General features: G+C 35.6%; 1 protein-coding gene across 1 annotated transcript in view; it reads right to left on the bottom strand.

The window, feature by feature from the left end:
• The window catches only part of IL1RAPL1 (interleukin 1 receptor accessory protein like 1), a 1,368,310-nt gene that overhangs the window by 1,150,983 nt on the left and 191,066 nt on the right, over window positions 1–26,261 (bottom strand). Inside the window, exon 2 of the mRNA XM_045472042.1 lies at window positions 20,045–20,150. Coding sequence (XP_045327998.1) covers window positions 20,045–20,126 — 82 coding nt within the window. The 5' untranslated portion in view covers window positions 20,127–20,150. The remainder of the gene's footprint in view (window positions 1–20,044; window positions 20,151–26,261) is intronic.

Raw genomic sequence — 26,261 nt, 5'->3', positions numbered from 1 at the left:
TGAAAATATGACATCGAACAGAGACTTTTCTGACACTATGTATAGATAGTATCATCCTTAAGCATCTCTTTCAAACTGCTGAGTTTTTTTTTTTTAAATCTTAGGGAATATCTTTAATCTTTTCACATTCCATTTTATGAAGATATATCTATCATATACATTGAGCCTTATTTATTTAACTATATTTGCTTATAACCTAATTCTAAAAGCAGGCACTTCTATATTTGCCTAAGCAAATACAAACATGTATGATATTAAATAAGAGACACAGGCTTTTATAAAGAGAAAAATATTACTAGTATCAGAGGATACATATTTTAACATCTTGAAATTTGACACTTACTTACAAAAAAATAGGACATATTTCAAATATTATATATTCAGGAGTATAAAATGGTTAAGTATCCAAAAATACATGGTTAAGTTTGCCTAAAATTACATCTTTTGCCAAACCCAAAGGGTTGATACTTCAACTTTGTCAGAGAATGATGCCATGGCAAATCGATATAAATATATTAAAAAGCAAGGTTAAAGTATGTGTATTCTGGTTTCTGAAATTCAATCAGGTGCTTGACTTAATCTGTGTATAATAGGTTAATTTTGTATAGACAAAACTAATAACTAAATAGGTGGGCACATAAGTAGGTTCTTGATACATAAATTTTTTGCAATAGCTGTACTGTTGCTGACCTCTACGATTCAAATATGACACTTAGTCAACAATTACCTTTTATTCTGGCACCCTGCAGAAGGAGTAATGCACAAAGATTGGTCTCTAACCCACAGATGTGACCCCCCTTTATGCCACATATAATTCTCCTGAACAGGTCCTACAAAGAGAACCCCATTATCTCTGATGGTCTAAACTAGCAGGCCACACAACCAGCTGAATAGCAAGTTATTTCACCTCATATGAAGGAGCTATACCAGATGACCTCTGACATTCTAGGCTTCAACACTGTTTCCTTCAACATTATTTTTCTAAAGGATTCTTAGTATGTTTCTGCTTCTCTCTTAGCTTGTGGTTATCTTAAGCCTTGCATATCTCAGCCCGTTTTTACAGTGAGATGTCTGATATCCACTGCATTTGGTATACATGTAGGTCTGAACATATTCCTAATCACTGTATTTCTCATCTCTAGGCTTAGTTTATTCGTTTCTAATTACTGTGTCCAGTACAACTTTTTTTTTTCCATCTCCTCAACTCAAGTAACCAAGCCATATCTTTGTCAGCCTTCCTTTATCAGACCATGTAGGTCTATGTGGACTCCTAATAGGTAGCCTGCATCTTCCCACAGTCTTCTAAATCCTGATTCTAGCAATCCTCACATTGCGAATATTGGCAGCTTTCTGTGAAAAATGAATAGGATTCTGACCATCATTACTACGTATTTCCAATTTCCTTGCTAGGATAATTAATGCTTTACAACTTGTCAAAGGTGCACATTATTCATTACAAGAGGCCACGCCTTTTCTATTAGCTTTATTCTAATAACAGAGGCTTTATTATTAACCAGTACATGCCATATTCTGGTCTTATATTTTATACGCACCCTGCTATTAACATGTATTTGCTTATAATTTACTGAATTAAATTGAAACAGAGTTGTCAGATTTTTTAAATTGAAATAACTCAGGCATGTTAAACCTCTACCAAACACAGTTTTAAAACACAATGTGTCATCATGGTATGCTTACCTGGATACTATTTAAGTTCTAAATCTAAATAAAACAAGTTTATTTGGGCCTGAAGAAGTTGTCATTTGTGCTTATTATCTGTAGAAGGCTGGTGATTAACTTCATAGTCTGAACATTTCTAACTTATGAGATCTGACCAGCTGATAGGGAAATTTTTTTTTTCAAATGACCATCTGTACCTATCAGAAATTTCACATCTAATTTCATTAGATCCAGGTGGCAGGAATAATTAACACAGCTCTTCATTACATAATAGATATAATAGGACAGTGGGCATGAGGAATATGGGTTTGTGAAATAAATTTCAATCAATTTGATGTTAACTAGTTTTTTCCCTAAAATACTTTGAGCTCTATGCTTCTATTCTCTTCACTTTCCTTTGGCCTACATATTCACCTCATAATACCTAATAGCATTAACCTCCACAAACATGTTACAAATAGTAGATGACTTTTAATTTGCCGCAGTGTAACATCAACATAAAGAAGACTTGTTTGTGGAGGTTAATGCTATTAATAGGCTCCACCTAGCCACCATTTTTTTTCTTACCACTTTTTTCTCACAATCATTCTTTGCTTTTCATTACTAATAGTTGTATAAATGCCCAAATCCAACAAACAGTACTCTATCTTCATCTTATTCCACTTCTCAGCTCTATTCAATACATGTGATTTCATGTTCTTGAAACACTCTGAACTCCCATGAAATCACTCCATTTTTCTTCTAATCTCACTTTTCTTACACCTCAGTTCTTTCTGCCAGTGTTGAAGTTCTGAAGCATCCTAGGGCCCCATCCTACAACCTCTATTTTTTGTATTTACTTGTGCTCAGATTGAGTGATCTCATCTCGGAAAATGGTTTTAAATACCAATTAATGCCAATGACTCCTTCCATTTAGATATCCCATCTTGACTTGTCTACTGAGCTGCCTGTAAACTCCTCAAAAAATCCGTGTAAATTCTGAATGGGTATCTCAAATTTAACATATCTAAAACAGTAACCTCTCCCTCCTCTACTTGGCCCCATCTCAGTAAACAGCCCCAACCATGAACTCAGTTGTTCTAAAAACTCAGAAGCCATACATGGTTCCTTATGTATTATATATTCCTCATACATTCCTTATCTGTGACATCTAGTCTGTCATCAAGTCCTGTTTGGTTCTCTTTCCCAACTGTCACCCAAGCCAGTCTTTTTCTCTCCATCTTGCATTTAGACCTGACAATTGCCCTCTTCTTCTAGGATGACTTCAATAGCTTCTTACTCCACAGCCAAATCAATCTTTGAAAATGTGAATCAGATCTCATCATTCTTCCATTTACTAGATTCCAGTGGCTTCACATTACAGTAAGAATAAAATGTAAGCTCCAAATCATGACCTAGAGGGTCACAGCTAATTCTCCAATATTTCCTTCTACTTCACCCCTCCAATCATTGCTCTAGAGCCTTTCAAAGTGTTTGATTCATTGTATGAATGTTGGTCACCAGCCAGCCATAATAACCTTCTTTTTATTTCTTATACATGTCATGTCTGCTCCTGCTGTGTGTCTTTGGCATCCACTCTTCCTTTTGCATGGAAAGAGCTTTTGCCGCATTCGTATCTTAATGGGCTCTTTATTTGTAGTCAAATTTCAACTCAAATAGTATCTCCTCAATGAGGCTTCTCCTGACCCTCCCATTTCAAATAGCATACTTTGCCAGTCACTATCATACCATCTTGTTGTACTTTATTCGCAGCATAAAGTATTATGAGAGTATCTTATAGATTTAAGCCTACTAGGTTGTACTCTGCATGAGAAAAGCACCTATCATTTTATCCCCTGTGCCTGGAACAGCAGCTGGCACACATACAACTGAAAACATTCTATGTTGAATGGGTATTGAGAAAAAAAAAACTATTAGATCTTCTACTTTTTGAAGCAAAGGACTACATCATATTTCAATAACCCCCCAGCCTGTTCTGTTAAACACACAAACCCACAAACAAAACAATCACTACAAAAGCAAATCGCTTTAAGGCTCTAAGAAGAATTTGTACAATCTGACAGAAAATAGATTTACTTTTTTCATTTGCACACTTCAAAATATTTTCTTCGAAAATACTTCTTTAAAAGTGTTATCTCTGTAATGACTTAGGCTATTCAAGAACAAAACAATACCAACTAAAAAGCATTCTCTCATTGATTCCCTGATGCTGAAAAAAAGCAGCAATAGTAGAGGAATAAATACCCTCCTCCTTCCACCAACAGTAATTGCAAAAGGTAATATAACCGCTTTTTTGGTTACAAAGTGGGGTGCAAATTTAAAAGACCTCATATTTATATGCTTCCAATGAACACCAAATTTGTTTCTCAGAAAATATTTAACTTTTTCTTATTAAAAGTTCACAGATTACTAGCCCATTCCAATTCAACTATATAACTTTATGATCATGTAATATTTAAATTACCTATATAAAATAGAATATGCACTTATATTCATATAGATGGGAAAGCAGATTCTAAGTCTTCGTGTATTAATGCGAGTTCACTTGTGTTTTGTGTTTCAATTCTCAGAGACACAGGCATCTAAATTAAATATAACTATGAGTTTGAATAGAAGTTTTAATAATTTATCACTGAACACTAATTTATAGATGGAATGGCTTAACCAAATGGTAACATGAACCAAGTGTTCATTTAAAAATAATCTCAAATAGCATCTAGATGTTTTCCTTAATACAAAATATCTGGCTGTAACATCATTTTTCCTAGGCTTGAAATTTTTCTCCAAGTTTCTTTACAAGAGAAAATGTGTGACTTAATCCATGTTATCCATTTGCATTTTCCATTCTCTTCTTCATAAATCCTATCTCTTCCTACTACGAGGAAAATTGGTTTAATTTTATGACAAAACTGCGTTAAATAGCAAAGTGTGGCACTAGGCACAGGAAGGAGAGAGTGGAAGATTATATTCTATCCTCACATGTTACTAGATATTCATCCTCATAAATATTCTCTACCCTGCACTCTCAGCTACTTCCTTAATGGGACTTCTCTCCTCCCTTCCACCTAATGGAGACTTTTCCTCTGGATGTCTGGCATCACCACAAGATTTATAGAGATGATAGTCTGACTCAAGAGAGCTTTCCAGAAAACCTTCCAATTATATCCAAACTGTGTCACTATGATTTTATTTTTCCCACTTTTAGGGTAAATATTATAAACTACAAATCAAATGTAGGATGATATGAGAACTAATGGCATGCATCTGTAAAATTTAACTATTCTTCCTCAATTATACTGAGGCCGACTTCTTTAAGTTAGGATGATTTGAAGTCTGCCTAAGTTTCCAAGTTTCAGAGAAGTCTTATTTTTGAAGTTATAAAGAAACAGATTTGAGGAAACAGAAAAAACATAAAACTAAAACCAAAGAATGTATTCAAAAATTAAAATAACTGCACACATCAAACTCATTACATTCAAGTTTCTATGTGAGGCATCAATTTCGTCAAGCATATGTTCTTGTCTAATCCAGAATATGTCAACAGTGTAATCACTCAGGTGTTGATTTATTTCATATGAAATAAAATGGGATAAATACTATTCTCTACCTACCACCCGTAATTCAGAATACAAACATTATACTGAAACAGAATCCAATCTCAAATGCTGGTATAGAACAAGTGGATACAAGGTCATCAATATTATTAATTCCTTATTAAATAAAAAAAAACAGATCTGGATTTAGGAACATTACATAGAATTTGAGAAGGATCTATATGTGAACCCAAAGTGTGATCTTTATCTTTGGAGAATAAGTAAGTTAAAATTGAGAAAATGTCCCTTAAAAATACTATGTACTGAAAGAGGGAACCAAACAAACAGCAACCTTCAAAAATAAAAAACAAACAAAAAGAACCCAAAGAAAAAAATTATTGTTGTATCAACCCCAGGCGTGCTGCAGAATGAGACTCTCTCCAATTAGTTTCTGTAGATTGTCTCATCTCAGACAATTAGAGCTAGTTGCACAAAAATTGTCTCATTCAGAACATGCTTTGAGAGGGTTTACAAGATCCCAACGGAGCTTCCAAACTTGCTTTGTGTTCCTAATTGAAAACTTCGAAGGTAATAACCTCCCCTCAATTCATAGAAAGCCGGAAACCCTAGGATACAAAGCAGTTTCCACAGAAACTTAAAATAAAATCATGTATCATTAAAAATTGAACAAAACAAACCAAGCACGTCTCCCAAAGAAGCAAAAACATGCCTTTGAAACAAACAGTAAGTCACCACTGTTCATTGCAGAGTGGCATGTCAGTTACAGAGTGGCAGAATGAATGTGCAAGTTGCCAAATGGAACTAATTCATGTTCTGAATTAAAATAAAACACCCTCAATGTTGTAGGCCACTTCTATTCACCAGCATTCCTAGGGCTCGCTGTGATCTTAGGAGACATGGAGGCACTGAGCAGCTGCTCTGGCTCATGCCCCACTCCAGGCAGGCACCCTTCCATGCATGGTTCCTTTTGTGCATCTAGTCCTCCTTCATGGACTAACCTACATATGCATACATGTGGCAAAAACTCCACGGTAAGAAGAAAAAGCTGCACAATTCCCATTACAATGAAGTAACTGGAAGCGGCCCTTTTGAGCAGAAGAAGAGATGCCACCTCACGATCCACTTCCCGGGATAGTCTCAGGCTTCTGGCTTCACTTATTACAATTCCAGCAGGGAATTACATACAATAGCCATGAACTTTCAGATCACCCTGACATTAAAGATCCTATTTATTTCTCCCCTTCCAGAGAAATGTAAACTCCAACTATTCATTTCACATAACTTAAATTCATTCATTTGTTCATATAACAGTCGGTCACATAATGTTCTGGGCAAGGCCTTGGGTGAGGCTTTGCAAAGATCACGAAATTATGGGGCACCTGCGTGGCTTACTTGGTTAAGCATCCGACTTCAGCTCAGGTCATGATCTTGTGGCTTACGAGTTTGAGCCCTGCATCAGGCTTTGTGCTGACAGTGCAGAGCCCGCTTGGGGTCCCCCATCTCTCCCTGTCCCTGTCCCTCTCTCTCTCAAAATAAATAAATAAACTTAAAAAAAAGATTACAAAGTTAAAATACATGGAGATCATTCCTCAAGGTGCTTCCGTTATCAGGGAGGAGTTATGCACATAAATCGTCATGGGAAAATACAGACTGTTGTGATGAGATTCATCAACATGTTTAAATCCAGCAATCAAATACAAATATATATTGAGCACTAATTATGCAATGGCTCTTTCAAGCAAAGGGATTCTAAAAGACATATATATAAGCACATATAAGATATTTTTATACTCAATGAGCCTCTACTATTTAGTTGGGAAAATAAAATACAGATGTTAACATATGCAGCAATCACACGGCCTAATCATTTCTGAACCCTCAGCACCTGGCACATACTAGTTCCTCGACCAATGTGTTTTGTGAATAATCATATATGTATACATGTATCTATGTCAGTGCATATGTGTATATGCATGATGGTATACATACACGTTATACTCTATTTTTAAAAAAGCCTTTAAAAATACCACTATGTTCCTTCGAGGTACCTCGATGAAATTAACAAAGGAAGACACACTCATTTATACAATCCTGCATTACAAGCAATATGATAGAAGAAACTTGAAAGAACTATGACGAGTAAATGCTGACTTTAGGAAGATGCTCTATGTAAGAGATCTACTACAAAAGAGGGATTTAGCTCCAAAACCTAGACTTTTATGTCAGATGTACAGTGTAGGCAGGTCCAAAGCCAAACCACAGAGGATAGATCATATTGAAAAGTAAAAAATGTATCTTTGCAGGACGAATTCAGTCTAGAAATGCAACATCAGTTATTAATTCTCAACAGAACTTTAAATTTAATAAAAGCAACTGAAATCACCTTTCACCTCTCTCTCTCTACTTGTACAGTCAGCCACTAGTTCTTATTAATTCTATATCTAAATAAGCACCTTCCTTTCTGCCCTTAATGCTACTGCCTCAATTCATAACTTCCTGGCCTAGACTGTTGGCCTCATTTCCCACACTCTGGTCTCAGAGATATTTCCAATCTACCTGGTCAGGCTATTCCTGCTACACACTTGTTGAAATTCCTTTGGTTGTTCCCTGTTTCCTACAAGATAATATTCACATTTCTTGTCATGTCATACAAAGCCCCTTGTGATATGGTTGCCACCTATCTTTTTCCACTTTTTCCCTGACACATTCCTTCCTTTCACTCATGTTGTGCCCACCTGTACATGTATTCCAACCATATCAAACTCTTTCAAGTACTGTAGTGTATGTCCGTGATACACAGAATGCCCTCCCCTCCCCCAAGATTTCCACATCCTAATTGCCAGAACCTGTCAATGTTACCTCATATGGCAGAAGTGATTCTGCAGATGTGATTAAGGATCTTGAGATGGAAAAGAGTATTCTAGACCGTGTAGATTCTAACAGTAATCAAAAGGATCCTTACGACAGGCAAGCAGCAGAATCACAATCAGAGGATTTGTGACAACGTAAGGAGAGGTCAAAGAGTGAGTCTGGAAGACAGGTCACTGGATTTGAGTTCAGGAAGGAGCTACAAGCCAAGGAATGCAGACGATTTGTAGAAGCTGCAGCATGCATGGAAAGAGATTCTCCCCTGGAGGCTCCTGAAAGAATGCAGCCCTGCTGACATCTTGGTTTTAGGAGCTGTGACCTCCAGAACTGTACAATAATAAATATGTTGTTTTAAGCCATGACATTTGTGGTAATTTTCACAGCAGCAAGAGCAAACTGATATACTAGTGTATCTCATATGATTTATTTCTTTAGTAAGATCTTTAACAATGGAGATAGTACAGAGAGGGTAGATTGTTCTTCATGTTAATCCCCCAGAGAATCCAATCCAGTGGTTTGTTTATAGAGTGCTTTGTGTGAAAATACTTGCTAAATATAAAAGAGTAACTAGAAAGGTCTAGTGAATATGAAAGTTCAACGTCTCTAGCATGATCACTTCCAAAGTTATGATACATACATGAGTTTTATGATGTGAAAAAGCATGCAGCTACAAAAATAAGTAATCCATATGTTTCCAAAGCAATCATCACCAAAGCTATGGGGAAACCGTATCAACAATTTTCAGAATACAATTCATGGATATGGAAAACAAAGGATGAAGTGATCAAACCTAACAATGATAAATCACTTCACCTTGTTTCTTTTACTAAAACTTACTGTAAGTTAGTGGTTAAAATAAGGAATCCAAAAGTCAAATCCTTACAACCAAATATCTAAACATTTTAACCTCTTTTATACCTAGGCATAACTGATGTCAGTCAATGTTACTGATCATTTACTACAGTAAGAATTCAATAAATGTTAACAACTGTATACAGACCCTATTACTTTGTCCATCAGGAAGACAGAAGAGCTTCCATGTGACCTCAGGTCATAAATGCATAAAACCCTAAAAGAAACTAACAAATACATCTGTACACGTTATATATAGGTTACTCATAAATGCTAAGAGTTGGAGATACTCTTCAAAGTCTACAAAGATTTCTGAAAAATAGATTGTATGTTAGTATTTGTGTATGTGTAACATATTCTTTTAATTTGCTAAGATACTTTAGAACAGCTAAGGCCTTATGGAAATTTTACTTTTTTAAAAAATGACACATGGCCAACCAGGGATTTCCTTTCAATTTGGACCTCCTTCTTTTAGGCTATGCAGATAAGGGCAAGTGCTTTTTCAGGGTAACTTTACCTGGTGACTAGTAATTTACATATATTAGCCTGACTATACTTAGGACCCTCCACCTCATATTTCATGCCCAGTCCTCTAGAAAAACATAAACAGTGTAGCACAGAGCCATTCTCCCATATTCTTCATTTCCATATTTATACCAGCAGCTCTTATATATATTAGTGAACTAGAAAATCTTTACTGACTTTCTCTTTTTAATACCTGAATCATTACAATGACAAGACCTTAATGGCAGTGACATGTTACAAGAAGGAATTTTTTAAATACTTTATGATATGAATGTACTTGTGTATATAACTTGAACTCTGATAATATAGGGCTACAACTGACATGATTATATATTGTTAAAATACAGTATCTTTTCTGTCCCTTTGAAAAACTCTGCAAATTTCTATTATAGAAAATACCCAAGAAAGAACAGAAATATGTACCCTTTTCTTTAAACCTAAGGCAATAAACTGTAGAAAAAAAGGCTTGGAAAATATTAAAATCAACTACAATAACTTCTGAACAATAATTCATTAGAAATTTTCTTTCCATGTTTATTTTCTCCTTTTTGTTTATTCCTGTATTTTCACCAACTCTGAAAAGCCACCAGATGGCACTGGAGAGTCCATCCAATTTCTTTATAGAACATATTTATAGGAAAGACTGGAATAATCTTCTTTTCAAGTTGAAATTGTCTTTTTTTTTTCTAATGGGAAAATATATTGAAGAAAAAAATATCAAGTCCTCAGAGTATGGAAACCCTTTTTTCATCAGTGATTAAAATAATTTTCCTTTATCATTCACAACATTTATGTCAAGTAAAATAAAAAGTAAATGGAATATGCTTCTAGTAATCAAAGTAAAATGCCAACAATAGAACTTTACTGAAATCCAGGTAGCAATGTTAATTGGGAAATATTTTAGTACAGTTAGTAAAATATAAATAATAACTTAAGTGTTTAGGATGCCCACGAGAGGCTTACAGACAGACACTTCTTAAAGAAATGATTATATATAACCCATGGGATTTTAAAAGTTGGCAAAGTTATCCAGTGTCATTGCCTTAAGGCAACATTTTCCATGCAAGGCAGTACTCTAAAGAGTACTTATCTTAAGAGATTACAACTCTACAAATGGAAATCTGCCACAAATAAGCAAAAATAGGCTAAAACGGTTTAAGCACTGTGAACTGCCAAACCTAATTTCACTTAGACACATCACTACCTGCAAGGAAAAGTACCTTATCTTTATTTACTGTTCTAACTATATGGCATGGGCTTATCAGACCAAAAAAATTACTTCTTGATTGAACCTTTGTTTTAAACTGATAATATCCTTCACCCTGCAGTACTAGGACAATTTGTGTAATATAAAGGTAAATGTGGCCAGGGAGTATTCTGACTAAAAACTCTGCCATCTAAATTTGATTGATTTGTAAATATGTACAATATGTTGAAGAACAAGTGCCATTTTATGTACTGAGTATGCAATGGTGTTCAATAAATGCTTTGTGTAATGAACAAAAGGATAAACTTCTATTTCTACTGATGATGATGTAGCTCACAATTTTTAATTTATGAAAAGGAAACTGAGGTCTGAAAGGTTCAAGGACTTGTCCCAATGAACAAAACTGGACTGAAATCCAACTTTTTAATTTCCAATTCTTTAAGTCTCATAACACTCATAAGAACAACCTAAAGTACTTCTGGGAAAGTAACTCACAGCATGTGTGTTTAGTCATCATCAGTGTAGGAAAAAAGTTGGCATGTCACTATCAGTTGTCCATAGAAATAGCTGACAACTTACAGTAGTCAACATGAAGATTAAACAGGACACACTTTAGTACCCTTGTAAGCCACCTTTACCCTTCGTCTGTATGAAATAAGGGAATGAAAGTTGAGTCAGTATTACCCTACCTTTAGGAAAGAGGCAAACTATTTCAAATCTAATTCACAAATTTTTGGTTGGAGAAATTTTATCCTTTCTATAGTACAATTAATTGTCATTTTCATGGATGACCAGCAGGTTTACACCTGTTTTACCAAAGTGTAAAAAATAATAATATAACATCTAAGAGTTAAGCAAACGTTATAAAATAAACAGCCCTTATACTGATTTTGTTTACACACACACACACACACACACACACAGATATGTATGTATACACACACACATATTTAAAATGTGACAGTAACTCTCTGACCTCAAGATCATCCTCAATTATTGAAGTGGACACTAAATCTAGTGACAAGTGTCCTTTTAAAAAAAAAAGGCATGGGGAGATTAGAGATACAGAAAAGAAGGCCATTTGAAGATGGAGGCAGGGGGGCGCCTGGGTGGCGCAGTCGGTTAAGCGTCCGACTTCAGCCAGGTCACGATCTCGCGGTCCGTGAGTTCGAGCCCCGCGTCGGGCTCTGGGCTGATGGCTCAGAGCCTGGAGCCTGTTTCCGATTCTGTGTCTCCCTCTCTCTCTGCCCCTCCCCCATTCATGCTCTGTCTCTCTCTGTCCCAAGGATAAATAAACGTTGAAAAAAAAAAAAATTAAAAAAAAAAAAAATGAAGATGGAGGCAGGGAGATTGAAACTATGCAGACCCAAAGCAAGGAATACCTGAAACCACCAGAAGCTAGAAGAGGCAAGGAAGGATTCTCCCACATAGTCTTCAAAAGGAATGTGGCCTTGCTGACACCTTGATTTTGGACTTCTCGACTCCCGAACTGTCAGAGAATAGATCTCCGCTGTTTTAAGTTACCCACTTGGTGGTAATTTGTCACGGCATCCACAGGAAACTAGTTGTAACTCCAGACCAATAAGTCCATCAGCTGAATATTTTCAGTGACTGCCACAGCTCACGTGTTCCAAACTGAACTCATTCCATCTCATTTCCATGAAAAAGAAATGCCCCTCCTCCTAATTGGCAACACCCTCAAAATTAACTTCTTTTCAAATTATTTCATATTCTTTCTCAAAATATTCACTTAATCCCATTTACTTTTCTACAGAAACATGTTTTCAGTCCTTTGACTGCTATTCAGGTCCTTAGTGTACCTCAGTATGATTTTTATTGTTTCCCTGACTGAGCACTCTGGAATCCCAATACAGTCTTTCCTACAGGGAGTACTATCTGTTCAAAAACAGATGGGACCATGTCATTGTCATGTGTGAGCCTTTACAGCTTGACTGTTTGTGTCTCTTCTTCTCTGTAAAGGCAGCTTCACTGATGGACTGGTACAAACATTTGTGCAGCACTATTGCATAACTATCAAGGAGTTTCATCTTTGTAGTGTATAGAAGACACCACAATGAACACATGTGCCAAATCTGAGGCCTATCCTCACAGACCGAATATACTACTAAAGAGATTTGCAAAGTAATTAAATATCTCAGCCAAAACTTTTTATTCTACAAGATAAAATCCAAAATCCCCTGGCAAGACACATGAAACTCTTCATACTCTGTGTTCAATCCACTTTTGGGGCTTCATCTCAATCACAAAGACTTCCCTACTGTTTTATTTAAATAGGTGTCTTGAGTTTCTGTTCTTTGGAAACTTTTAATATGGTAGATGGCATCTAATCCTATTACAGAATTATTTTCTCTACCATTATTTTTTCAAATGTCCATCTAATCATCAAACTCAATGGATTCTAACTTGAAAGTTGCTCTCTCCTTTTTCCTGTTCTCACTGCTATTACTCTGAGTCAGGAAATCATTTTTGTGTTGGGCAGTTTTAGATGAAAGGAACACAGACTCCTTTAAGATATCACAAGAAAGGGGGGATATTTTTAAGAGCACATTTGTGGGGTGCATTTGAAACTTAAAAGTAATAAAGATCCAAAGCATCACCAGATCCTTTCTTATCTTTATTCTTCCCTATCTCCATTCCTCTCTCTCTACCCTGTTTTCTCTTCCCTTTGTCCTCCTTTTCTCCCCTACTCCTTCTCTTTCTCCATAGATCACATGGTCCCTTCAGGAGAAATTTTTCATCTTCCTCCATTCCTTGACCTCTTGACCACCCATTCTCTAATTTCTACTCGAAATGCACTAAGTTAGTTTTACTAACTTAGGTAATTATCAGTCGTGGTTACAGAATAATGCACCCACCTCCCCCAAAGATGTCCACATCATAATCCCTGGGACACATGATTTAGTTACGTAACACAACAAAAGAGACTTTGTAGGTCTGATTACATCAAGGATCTAGAGATAGGGAGATTTTCCTGGATTACCTATGCAGTTCCAATGCAATTACACGGGTCTTTTCTCAAGGAAAGAGGAAGGTGGGGGGCAGTGAGAGCCACAGAAGAGATATGATGTCATAAGCAGAGGTTGGAATGATGGGCGACCAGGAGCCAGAAAATGCAGATAGCCAATAAAAGCTAGACAAGGCAGTGAATCAAATTTTCTTCTAAAGCCTGCACAAAGAACACAGTCCTGCCAGCCTATTTCAGACATATGACCTTCACAATCATAAAATGTTAAATTTGTGTTGCTTTAAGAGAGTGGATTTTTATTCTTTGTGAAAGCAGCAATAGGAAACTAATACAAAAGTGTCCCTAATTTGCAAGCCACCTCATGGATCATCTTCAAGCCTATAGTAAACTCATTGTGGATCAAGTTCTCATCTACTAATCCACCAGTAGTCCCCTCTCTGCCATCTCTAGAATGAGTATCAACTTCTTAACAGGTCTCAAAATGCCCACCACTGACTGGCTCCTCAATCCTGCCTCTACCCCTCACTTTTCCCTTTAAACACACAGCAGGATGTATCTTTTATTGTCCCTTTGATATAGTGTCACACTGATATATTTATTAACTTGGAATATTCCCCTTCCATTTAAATCCTTTTCAACTTTTGAGATTGGTACATATTGACTTTTATCTTCTCCATGTAAATTTACCATGAACCAGGCATCAGTCTCCACAGACGACATTAATCTACACCAACTCTATATAAAATTGTACTGACAACTAAAACTGAACAAGTTTATGGTGAAATTCTGTGATATATTAGGTAATTATTAAATGAATATGTTAGATTATTTTGGATTGGATTATTTTATTTGTCAGGGTTAAGTTCCATTTGTTTGTTAGACTTACTCTGATTCAAGACATCATTTCAAAGGAATACAAAAATTATTATATATCTAATTTCTAAATTTATTATAAAAACAAGGTAAATACAAGAGGGAGATGTTTTCCAAGAAAAAATAAAGTACATTTTTTTTTCCTTCAAAAGGTAAAGAGACAAAGCCTCAGAAATTTGGTCTTATCAGCTATCCCAAAGGAAAAATACGAGAAATGTTTCATACTTTTTGACATATTTGACAAACTGGGAATAAACACATGGTAACATAATAAAAGGCAGATGCTGGGGGACTAGGTTGTCTCTTAATCATGTGGAATTAAGCTCATTGACTTCCTGGAATGCCCCCGAGAGCTCCAACACATAAATCACATTGGCAGGAGATGGAAACACCCCACCAAACTTCTCACTCCTGTTCAGTTAAATCTCAGTTTGTTTACACAGTATAATTTATTTCACTTAAAGAAATGAAGATCCAGAAATAACAAATACAAAGATTAGAACCTAAACTGTATCTTTGGTGATTTAACTAACCTTATTTTGTATAAATTATTTGAGATTAGAGTTACAAGTTGAGGAAAACCTCCTGAGAGAGTTCCTCTTGCTGTCAGAAAGAAGTGCATCTAACTCAATTTACACAAACACGTGTCCACTGTCAGGTTCTAGAATGAAAAGAACATCACTCCCTGTGGTAATCCTTTTACTTTCTATTAGTGAGATGCTTTAGGTACCTTTTACACATCTTAAATACCTTCTAGAATAAGTTGTACCCTTGGGTTTATAGTAATATAGACACTTACTATTCCCCATATGCTCTAATAATTGTGAATATTTTTTTCTATACTGAAGTCAGTTGCTTATTTATAGTGTTTCAGTAATCATGAACTACACCCTTCTCACGGTGGTCTATACTGAGCAATACCATTAAAACGACAATGTCTGCATAATAACAATACTTCTTTAAAGCAGCACTAAATGTAGTAAAATTCCAATCCACTGGTATTTAAACAATCATTTTCCTTTCCTTGTAGCAGATTTTGAATTGTACTTCAAGCTCATGAAAACACTCATGATGTGCCAAGGTTCACTGTCTCCATATAAACCCTCAGTGTGACTTATATATTGCTTATTCTGAGTTTCTATCTTTTGCTTCAATAGTCTCATACTGTACACTATACTAATTTCTCTTTAAGAAAAAAAGTCTTTCCTAAATGCCTCTCTATTTTACTTTACCTTTATTTTCTGAATACTGTGTTGGTCTTGTAGCATCCTCACCAGCCTAAACACTGATGTCACTCACTCTTATATTCATGTAATCATTATTTCATGAAGACATTTTATTGAATACAGACTCTGAAACACATACCATATGTGGCACTGTAGAGGTTATAAGCATATATAAACCATGGTACTTGCACTCACTATCTTGTATTTTAGAGATGGGTATGAGAGCAAAGAGAAACAAACAAAAGGTCTGGATTCCTTTCTTTTACCAAGTCTCAATATCCAGTTCCCTGTAGCTTCATTTATATTCAGTGACCCCAAGTTTTGAGCCAAATCATAACTCATGCTTTATTTCCCCAAAGATACTATACTCTGTACATAAGTGTCCTTCAACAGTTTACATTATTTCCCTGTCCCTGAATCATATCCCAAATCCTCTTACACAAAATTAAAAAAAAAATTAACAGTCATTATTAACAGAGACCATACTACACTCTTCAAATAATCTTGTGAAGACATAGTGTTTCATGGACTTTAACCCTTCAAACAAGGTGATAACAATATTTTTGTAGTTAAAAAGTAAAAAAAAGGTCCACAAAGACCTAATCTATCAAAATAGATTCTTTTGTTTCCAGACAAATACACTAATAAAAAAGAAGAAAAGAGGTGTGGAAGGAGAGAGGGAAGGAAGGAAAAGAGAAGAAAGCAGAGAGGAGGCAGCCAAGAGGAGGAAAAGATGAAACACAAGAAAAAAAAAAAAAGCAAAAGAAAAAGGGAGAGGGAAGAAAGGAAAGAAAGATACACACACACACACACACACACACGCGCACACACACACACACACACACACACACCAACCAACCAACAAAAACATTAAGCCCACCTTTCTAAACCGGTGGAGATAAAGACTCTCCAAGCAAGCATCTGCTTTACGTGTGTTTTTTGTACAGCATTCTACAAATGACAGCAAGTCAAATGTTCATTTAGTGAATTGCTACAATAAACTAGAGGAGAATGGGTATTACTGCTTTCTTCAAGTGCTGCTTATAAAAACTAAAAACAAGGTAGAAAACTGTTCCAAAAGAAAATCTGTTGGGTACAAAGGCTGAATATCTGCTTCCACTGATATTAAAGGCCTTCATTCTAAACGTAGGCAAAACTTTAGACCATGACCTGAGAAACCAGATTCAACCCTTGATTATTACATACACACCAGAAGTGATATTTAAACCAAAGCATCATAAAAATGAATTTTTAATATTTCAATCAAGGATATTATGATGACATAACTACATTATATTTAATTTGTTCCTTAAATTCATAGCAGTGGGGGTGTACGATGACGTGATAAAAATAATATATCTTCAGCTTGTTTATGAAGAAAGAGCTCCTATTGCTTTCAAATTAGTTCCGTTAATGAGAAACCAATATCTACTTCCACATATTCATGGAAGACCATATGTGTTTCTCTAAAGTCAACACTTTACACAAGTAAAGCGGCATAAAAAATTAACATTACTCTGCATATTACAACCATATTTAATATGCTCTTGGTTATTAAAATATCTAGTACTGGTGTTCTAGTGCTCATAGTCAATTAAAAATTATATTCTAGCGAAACACACATGGAAAGAATTGGGTTCTAAATCATGTTTAGTGAATTTCCAAAAAGATTTATAAAACTAAAAATAAAACAAAGAGTTAAATGATGAGAAGGAAGAAAAAGGATAAGTAGCCCTCTCAGTTAATATGCGACATCGAACATCAAAAATTGATTTTTATTCCCTGGCCTTGGTGCCTCTGGTTTTATAGGTTGGGCTGGGCCTGAAGACTGAGCCATTCATCTTTTAAGGAGGAGATGCCAAGTGCACTCCTCTTCTACTTGATCTATGGAAATCAGTAACAATGCCCTTCAAGAAGCTACATATCTGCTTCTCTCAACAAAGGTGCCATGGTAACAGGCATCAGCTGAAATGAGTGCTGGCTTTGAGAGTATATGGGCAAAGTAATGTTATATATTCCTAAATTGCACACTAAATATTCAAAAATCAAACAAACAAACTCGCATCCATCTGGGTCTCAACAAAGATACTGAGAGAAGCTGTCTTAATTCACATTATACAGAAAAGTAAACAAATCAAATCTCAGTATCTGCCTTATTTATCATTTTTATATTAGGATACAGAAAACATATTTGGCTTGGGAGGTATTAAGTAGCTATTTGACAAGTATATTTGTAAATAGTGGAGAACAATGTCTCAGAACTTCTGCCAAACTGAGAACAGCATTTTATTACCACCCTCCTAAAATAATTGTATCATTAAAATAAAAATTGATTCTGAGACAGGTCATTGAGTTTTCTCAGGTCTCTGGAGCAGAAGGAGAAATGAATTTTCCAACTGTCCCACATTTCTAGCTCTGCTCCCATGCTACTCTAACAAAGGTAAATCCCAATTTAATAAAAGTTTTTCCCCCAAATTAGAGGTTATATAGAATGGAGCCATCACCACCATGTGATGGTGGGAAAAAAAAGTCACATTTGCCCTTGAATATATAAATCTTAAATCTGACATACACAAAAAGAACTGAAAAAAAATTTATATTATCAAGTATAATAGCCAGAAAAAATTAAGTTTTTAAGATTCAATTAATATCTCTCATTTAAATAGTTTCATTTTGCTATAATAGGTATACAGTTAATTGTTTCTCTTCTATACGGCCAGAATCTCAGATCCTTGTTAAGTGCTTTTAACGCAAAGTGCCATTGTAGAAGCTATCAATTTTGTAGACATTAGCAGCTTCAAACAAGATTTGCTCTCCCTTCTACCTATTGTAACTCCCATAGGTATGCTCAACCTTCTGTGCAAGTAGCAGACAAATAATCAAAACATCTGGTATTTGCTAGTAATCCACCCAAATTACAAAAACTACTGCATCATAATCCTGCTCTAGGATTTCTCCCATTAAAAAGAAAAAAAATCCATCAAGGGAAACATATGATGTAATGTGTCAACATAGAAACACTATTTTTTCACATTGTCTACAACCACATCAATGACAGAAACAACAGCTGTATAATAGCCAAAAAGTTCTAGAGCCAACAGGCTCAGTAAAGTTCCTTTAAGCCTCAACCCTGAACCACCTCTTCGCCCATGCAGAAATACCCCTCAATTCTTCCCTAGATTTTCTCTCAAGGGAAGGGGGGCTCATGAGAGCAGATGTTCTCCACTTCCTTCACATTTGGCCTTCTCATTAGATAATCAGTTTGAGTTTGAAGCCTCTGTACCTAAGGAACTGAAAATGTTTGCTGTAGCCCCATCTGGGCCCTTTCATTCCCTCTCCTTTCTGAATTCCAAAGATATTTTGGCTAATGCAATTCTTGATAATCCCAACACCTTGCAGCCTCCTGCACATTATCTCTTTTTCCCACTGTCTCTTTAGAACTAATATACAACACATTCTAGTTCTAGCACCTAAACACAATACATTACTTTCTCCATTATACTCAAAAGCCATAATACTAAAAAATTCTGTAACCCCACATAAAATGTGAGTGTGGCAGGGTTTGTATTATCGGTGAGTTAGTAGACAAAATGCAACTTCAAATTGGTAGTAGTATTTATTCAATTGCCTCATACATTAATTTCACTAATTCCAAGTATCAACTGTCAACTGAAAACCAAGATGTCTTATAACATGTAAAGTTTTCCCTGTTTCCACATTATTCCCTTTAGCAGCCCCTTTCATATTACCATTCTACTTTACTTCTATGTTTCCTATTAACATATTAGGATGTTTCCCCAAAACATTTTCGTAACTAACTCTGGAGCTTTCTTTAAATACCTGCAAAATAATCCAGCAAAACAGCTTAAGTACACCCTTAAAAAGAATCTGCTCTAAGCACAGCTGATATTGAAATGGTAACAGTAAAGTTAACATGAAACTAAGTCACAATATTTCCACACACAAGTTAAAATGACGCTCTTCATAAAAGAATGTTGAAAATCATACTATAAAATGAAGTAAAAATACAAGCTTTTGGTATAGTATCCATTCAAATTCATAGTAATTAATGATATAAGCCCCATTTTTTTTCAACCTAGTCCCACCTTTCTAATTCCCTGTAAGCTCCATTCATTTCAAGATATGTCGGCAATATTTCTACAACATGGACCTCCCGCTTAATTTTCATTCTCTCCACAAATGGCACATATGTGAACATAGCACCATCACCTTAAGCCATAAACATGAGAGTAAAGGAAGATACACTGCTTACCAGAGCCTCTTTTGGTCACCACCTTCAAACTCTGAGTAAAAGTAGCATATAAGAGAATCAAGTGTGGAATCAGAGCTTTCATCTTCCAGCTTTTAAAGGCTGTTCCCTAAATCAAACATACAAAAAGAAAAAACACACATTTAAAAAAATATATATAGCAATATTTTAAGATTTTTGGTCAACTTCTGATCCTGCACACAATTAGGGCAATGAGTATCACCAAAGGAAAGAATGTGAACAGGATCTGTATTATATTTCCCTAGATGCTGTGGTTCCTAAGTAAAATCCAAACCAGTAGTGCCAAAATTCTGTCTCCAAGGGGCCCTCCAAATGCTTTAAAAGTTTATGATCGCTTAAAGGTTTAAAATTTATCTTTTTAGAGGACCTAATTGCACTTAAATTAAGTGAAAACAATCCCTTGAAAAGGACTATTTCACTATTTTTAATATAATTTACCAAATACTAACGTATTTTAAAGTTCCAGGTTACAATGGAATATGATTTTATTCTATATCCTTCTTCCCAATCAAGAAATCATAAATTCTATGCCTCTAAAGATTTAATTATAATTTTACAATTCTCTTTCAAAAATCTCTAAAAGATACTTCAAGAGAATTTTAAGACTCTTGTCTCTATTGAAAGAAAGTATACGGTCTCTGAAAGCTACAGAAAGATACATGACTTCGTCCTATTACAAGGCTCTCAGAGGGGTACTAGAAGGGACATTAGTCTAGAGTTTGGATTTCAAAAGGGGGATATGTTTCATTTGAAATTAACTGAAATGAACACTGTCTTCCTGGGAAAATCATCCCTCTTTCATTTTTGTGTAGGACTGTGATAGTACAGGTGAAAGACTGAACTTCAGAAAGTATCAAGTCAGAACACAGTTCAAATATATTGTCAATCCATGACAGCACAAGTTTCTTTGCAAGACAGTTGAGGACTGATTGTATTCAGCTTTCAATCACTATGACTTTATTAAAAATGAGGAAGCTGAAATGGTGGTTTGACAGTCACATATTTTGCTCTCATAGCACCTGAGATACTTCTGAATATTTTTTACCTCTGAATATTTTTAAATGATTAATTCATTTGCATTAATAAGTCTGTTCAAACACATTTTAATTCACAGAACAAAATCACTATCTATTCACTTGCAGTAAAGTGATACCATCATCATTTTAGTCAGAAAGTCAGTGAATTTTTAAAATAAGTATTGAGAATAAGCTATTTTAACTCTAGCTCCTTTAAATGATGATAGCCTGTTTCAGTTTTCTAACCAAGGGCTTTGAGTTCACATAAAGACATAAACGAAACCTAGTCCGAAAAGCCAACTCATCAAACATATCTGACGAACCGCCACATTACAGCTCAAGCCTGAGTCATGCATTCCTAAAATCTGAATCCCATTTCCCAGCCACTGCGCTAACTGGAGCTGCAGGAAATCTTCAAGCTGATATCTTCAGCCTTCAGGTTAGCAGTAATAATCAGTTCCTCTCTCAGTGTGAGTTTAATCGGCACTGCCCAAGAAACTCCAGGATCCAACTACACATTGCAAGACCATCAAGCTTAACTGTCTTATTACTTCACTCTCGTTCTAAATACTACTTCCTCACTCGTTTCATTTCTATAAGCACACAAGCTCGTTTGCAATTTTATTTCTTGAAACTAAATTGGTTTGGAAAGCATCAATTTGGTAACATCAAGATCCTTAATTGAATCTCTTGAAATGCTGTGTATTAGGGGGAAAAGTATGTAGCGTATCAGAGATTCAACATCTTGGTCAGTCTACAGAAATGTTCATAAACCTCTTTGATATCATTTATTACATCTTATCTTGAAAGACTGATGAAATATATCTAGTCATAGACATCCAAGCTTTGCTGTACTTGTTGCATAATTAATATTCTTAATACTATCATGACTTGGCTTCACATAAACCAGTACTAAATCTTATGCAGAATGAACACATACTATAATGGTTATGAGCCATCAGTCTGTCTAGGTTCTTATCCCATTTTCACCACCCATTAGCTGTGTGATTTTGAGCACATAACCTGTGACTGGTTTCTTCATTTAAAAAATAGGTATCATTACAGTATATAGCACAGTACCTAGAACCGTACTGGCACATACAACAAACTCAAGAAATGGAAGCTGTTGTTACTGTCTTCACTGTGGTTGACTGTTGTTGCCATTATTGTTACGTTAACACTATCGGAGACTCAACTCACATCCTCTCACCTGTGACACGTTTTGTAGTTGCCAGCTTTCTTTATGTCCTACCTCAAGCTATTAGCTCATCTCTTTAATTATGTCTTTCTCTTTTCCCAGACTTGAAGTCCCACCAGGGTGAATGTGTGCTTTATTCATCTTTTCATTTCCAATGCTAAGTGTTAGCTGAAAAAGGAACTGAATGAAAGACTGACTGTGGTTGGTATTGTATACAGTTGAATTCTAGTATTCAAACTCATCATTTGGTATACACTTATTAAGCATGTACTAGTTACAAGATGCTGTGCTAAGGTGTAGTGGGGACACAAAGACTATGTGATGCACTCCAATAAAGAAGGATCATAGACCAATAAGGGAGACAAATGTTTACCTACTTAATTAGACCTGCCCTACTGCCATATGGTGAGTATACTGGGCTGAGGGAGTAGAGGGAGAAATCTATTAATTTTGCTTCAGGTTGGCTCTGGGGAAGTCATAGCAAAGAGCTTTCAGAGGAGGAAATATTTCAGTTAGGTCATAAAGTAAAGATTTTTTTAAGGTAAATGGACTTCTGGATCTAGAATAAAGTATGACTGAGATTGTTGCTCTGGTGGAGAGAATAATGCCAACCCCGCAAACACGTTCACAATCTGGAACTGGTGATCATTTACCTCACATGTCAAAGGGACTGGGCATGTGTGGTTAAATTAAGGATTTTGAGGTGGGAGATTAGTCAGGTGAACCCAATGTAATAACAAGCATCCTTATAAAAGGGCAGTAGAAGAATGATATTCAAAGAAACTCTAAGGATGGAAGCAAAGGTCAGAGACTGGAGTGATGCACATTAGGGATGCACAAACAGAACATGACCCAAGGGATATTTGTAGCCTCCACAAGCTCGAACAGGCAAGGAAGCAGATTTTCCCCAGATCTTCCACATAAGAGGCAATCATGCCAACACCTTGATTTTACCAAGTAAGTCTAATACATTTTGACCTTCTAACCACCAGAACTGTAAGAATAAAAACCGGGGTTGTTTTAAGCCACTAAGTTTGTGGTAATTTGTCACAGCAACAACAACAACAAAAACTAATATGGAAAGGATGTGAAATGGCAAATGCTAGGAATGGAGCGTAAACAGACCACGGGCTGTGGTGACTGAAGTTGAAGATGTCAATGTAGGATTGTCAATAACAAGATATGCTAGGTAACCATCACTTTTCCCCTCCCTCATGCCCCCTACAATGTTTTTCACTCATATACTGTGTAACTTCATTATCCAAGGATATTTTATGCAGCTTCACTTTCTTAACATTTATATCATGAAAACAGTTATGTATATTGAATATATCATGAAAACACTTATGTATATTGAATATGTTTCCTCAGAATACACATGATGACCCACCCCAAATTCTGACCTATCCCCCTTTCACACAGTCCTAAGATCCTTTGTACTAGGGACAATGAAGAACTAAAGGATGCTTTTAAGTGAAAAACCTTAACTGTTTCATAAAGCATAGTTCGAAGTTGGAAGAAACTAGTTAGCAGGCAGTAGTATAGGAAGATAAAGAAGAAGGTCAGACTTAAAGCAGTAGAGGTGAATGCCGCAAGAATAGAATATATTTGGGAATAAATAGAGTTCAGGGATATTAAAGGAAGTGGCGTTGAAAGCAAGCTTTGAAAGTGGGTTTGAGGCATACACTTGGAGCACCTAGGTCTATTATGATCCTATTTACCAATATATAGAACTAGGTAAGACCTTCTGGGCAATGAAGATGGAGAAGTATATGTAATTATATTTAAGGCACACAGATTTTAAACAGCTTATGGAAACTCCCTACTAGAATTTTCTTGTAGTTAACTAAAAATATTAGCCATAAACTCAGTGTAAAGATGGAGGATAACAATATTGTAATTTTAGCTGAAATTAAAGACATAGATTAGGATAAACAGGAAGAAAGCATAGAAAACAAAGAGAAGATGGCTTACATTTTCACTTTGGAGCCTACAAATATTTGTAGGGCAGGAAAATGGAGGAAATCAGTCAAGGAGCCAAGTCAATGATATGAGCAAGGATATTTAAAGATGAAATCAGCAGAGTTTATGTATTATAAGGATAAAAAGAGACAAAACTAGCATTAGATTTAAGATACTGCCAGTCATACTGGCCACTCCTTTAATTAAACAAATAAGAAAATTTAATGAGTAAAATAAGCTTTATCTGCTTGTTCCTAAACAGGAAGATGTGAAACCCATAGTTGAGAGTAGAGAAGTTGAGGCTTAACCCTAGGTGAGAACGAGGAAGATAAGAACTTGTATGCAAACTGAAGCAAAGAGAAGAGCTAGAGGAGGCAAGTGAATCGAGAAAGGAAGAGATACTAGTACAGGAAAGTTGAGACACCCTTTAGAGGCAGAAGTAAAGAAAATACACATGGATAAATACAAAGATTGGAAGTAAGCTGGAGCAAATTAGCACTGGTTTGTTTTATTCTACTTACATCGTAAAACAGAGAGAACTGGTTTTAGAATGAGAATGAAGAGGATTAAGAGTCTCACTCATATGTCAGGCAAGCAATTTCATCACCTTACACTTGTCGTCTACAAAACATGGACATAAGTGAGAGGTTTATTTCCTTTTGGTTTATTTCATTTTTGACCTATTATTCACAACACAGTGAGAGAGCAAATACCTACTTCAAACATTTACAACCTTTAAGTACTTGTCTTTATGATAACTATCAGTGTTTAACAGTGACATTTCACTATAGACATTTTAAAACGCTCTTTCCATATGTCTCCATTCTCTCCATTTCTGGCTGGTATGTAAAAATTACTTATGCTCAAAAAATGGTCTATTATACTTTATTTAGTCCTCAAAGTTTTTACCTTACTAAACTCACAAGTACATCATTTCCACTCTAATAACAAGAAACATTTAGGGACAGCTGGGTGTCTCAGTGGGTTAAGAGTTCAACTCCTGATTTCAGCTCAGGTCATCATCTCATAGTTGTGAGATCAAGCCCTGTGTCAGGCTCTGTGCTGACTGTGGAGCCTGTGTGGGATTCTCTCTCTCCCTCTGTCCCTATCCCGCTGGTGCTTGCACGCTCTCTCTCTCAAAAAAAATAATTAAAAAAATTTAAAGTATCCATTTGTGCATGGCACAAAGCATTTTACCAGCCACAATTTACATAAAATAATGCATGTTAAAGTTGTGGTATAAATTTCCTATGGACATGATATCAGTTGTACTTAAAGGCCCTGCCAACTAAAAGTTAGCAAAAAAAAAAAAAAAAAAGCAAAATATTTAAAATTAGCTCCAGTGAAACTGATTTCCTCCATCATGAACCTATGACAACTATCTTGCGGAAAATAAATCACTCAGAATTTCTGAAGACATCTATACAGTTACTTAAAAAAAGTTTTGAGGGCCTACCATGTTTCAGATACTGTTTTAAGTATTAAAAACACAAACTCATTAGGAAATGGTAACTGTAGCCAAAGATCACATGGACAAGAGGCCTGAAAAATCAATGATTACATCAAAGGGAAAGGTGTTAGAAGAATTCTCAAGTCTATGCAAAGAGCTCAGGGCTGCCTGGAGAAGCCATGAAAACATTCTCATATTAGGATGATATTTTGACCTAATTTTGAACCAGGGTATAAAGGCTTTAAAACAGGATGGGCAGGACATTGCAGGCAGAGGAGAATAAACAGAGCCTATGATGCATTTGCAAAACCTCTAGTGAAAATAAAACTATATACTATATATATTCTATATATATATCTATTCAATACTTATCTATTCAATAAGTAGTGAGGTGCTTACATATAGAATATCAAAAGTAAGTTTTAACTCACTAGAATTTTTTTTTTTTTTTACAAAACAACAAAACAGGGTTCTGCTTTTGTTTTTTTAACACAACCCAGCCTGAAGATCATTCATTCCTATAGAAACTGGCTGGCAAGAGAAGGTTAAGGTCCAGACCTTATAACTAAGATC

Source organism: Leopardus geoffroyi, chromosome X, assembly GCF_018350155.1.
Source record: "Leopardus geoffroyi isolate Oge1 chromosome X, O.geoffroyi_Oge1_pat1.0, whole genome shotgun sequence".
In the NCBI taxonomy this organism is placed as follows: domain Eukaryota; kingdom Metazoa; phylum Chordata; class Mammalia; order Carnivora; family Felidae; genus Leopardus; species Leopardus geoffroyi.
This window is presented reverse-complemented; position numbering and strand designations above follow the sequence as displayed.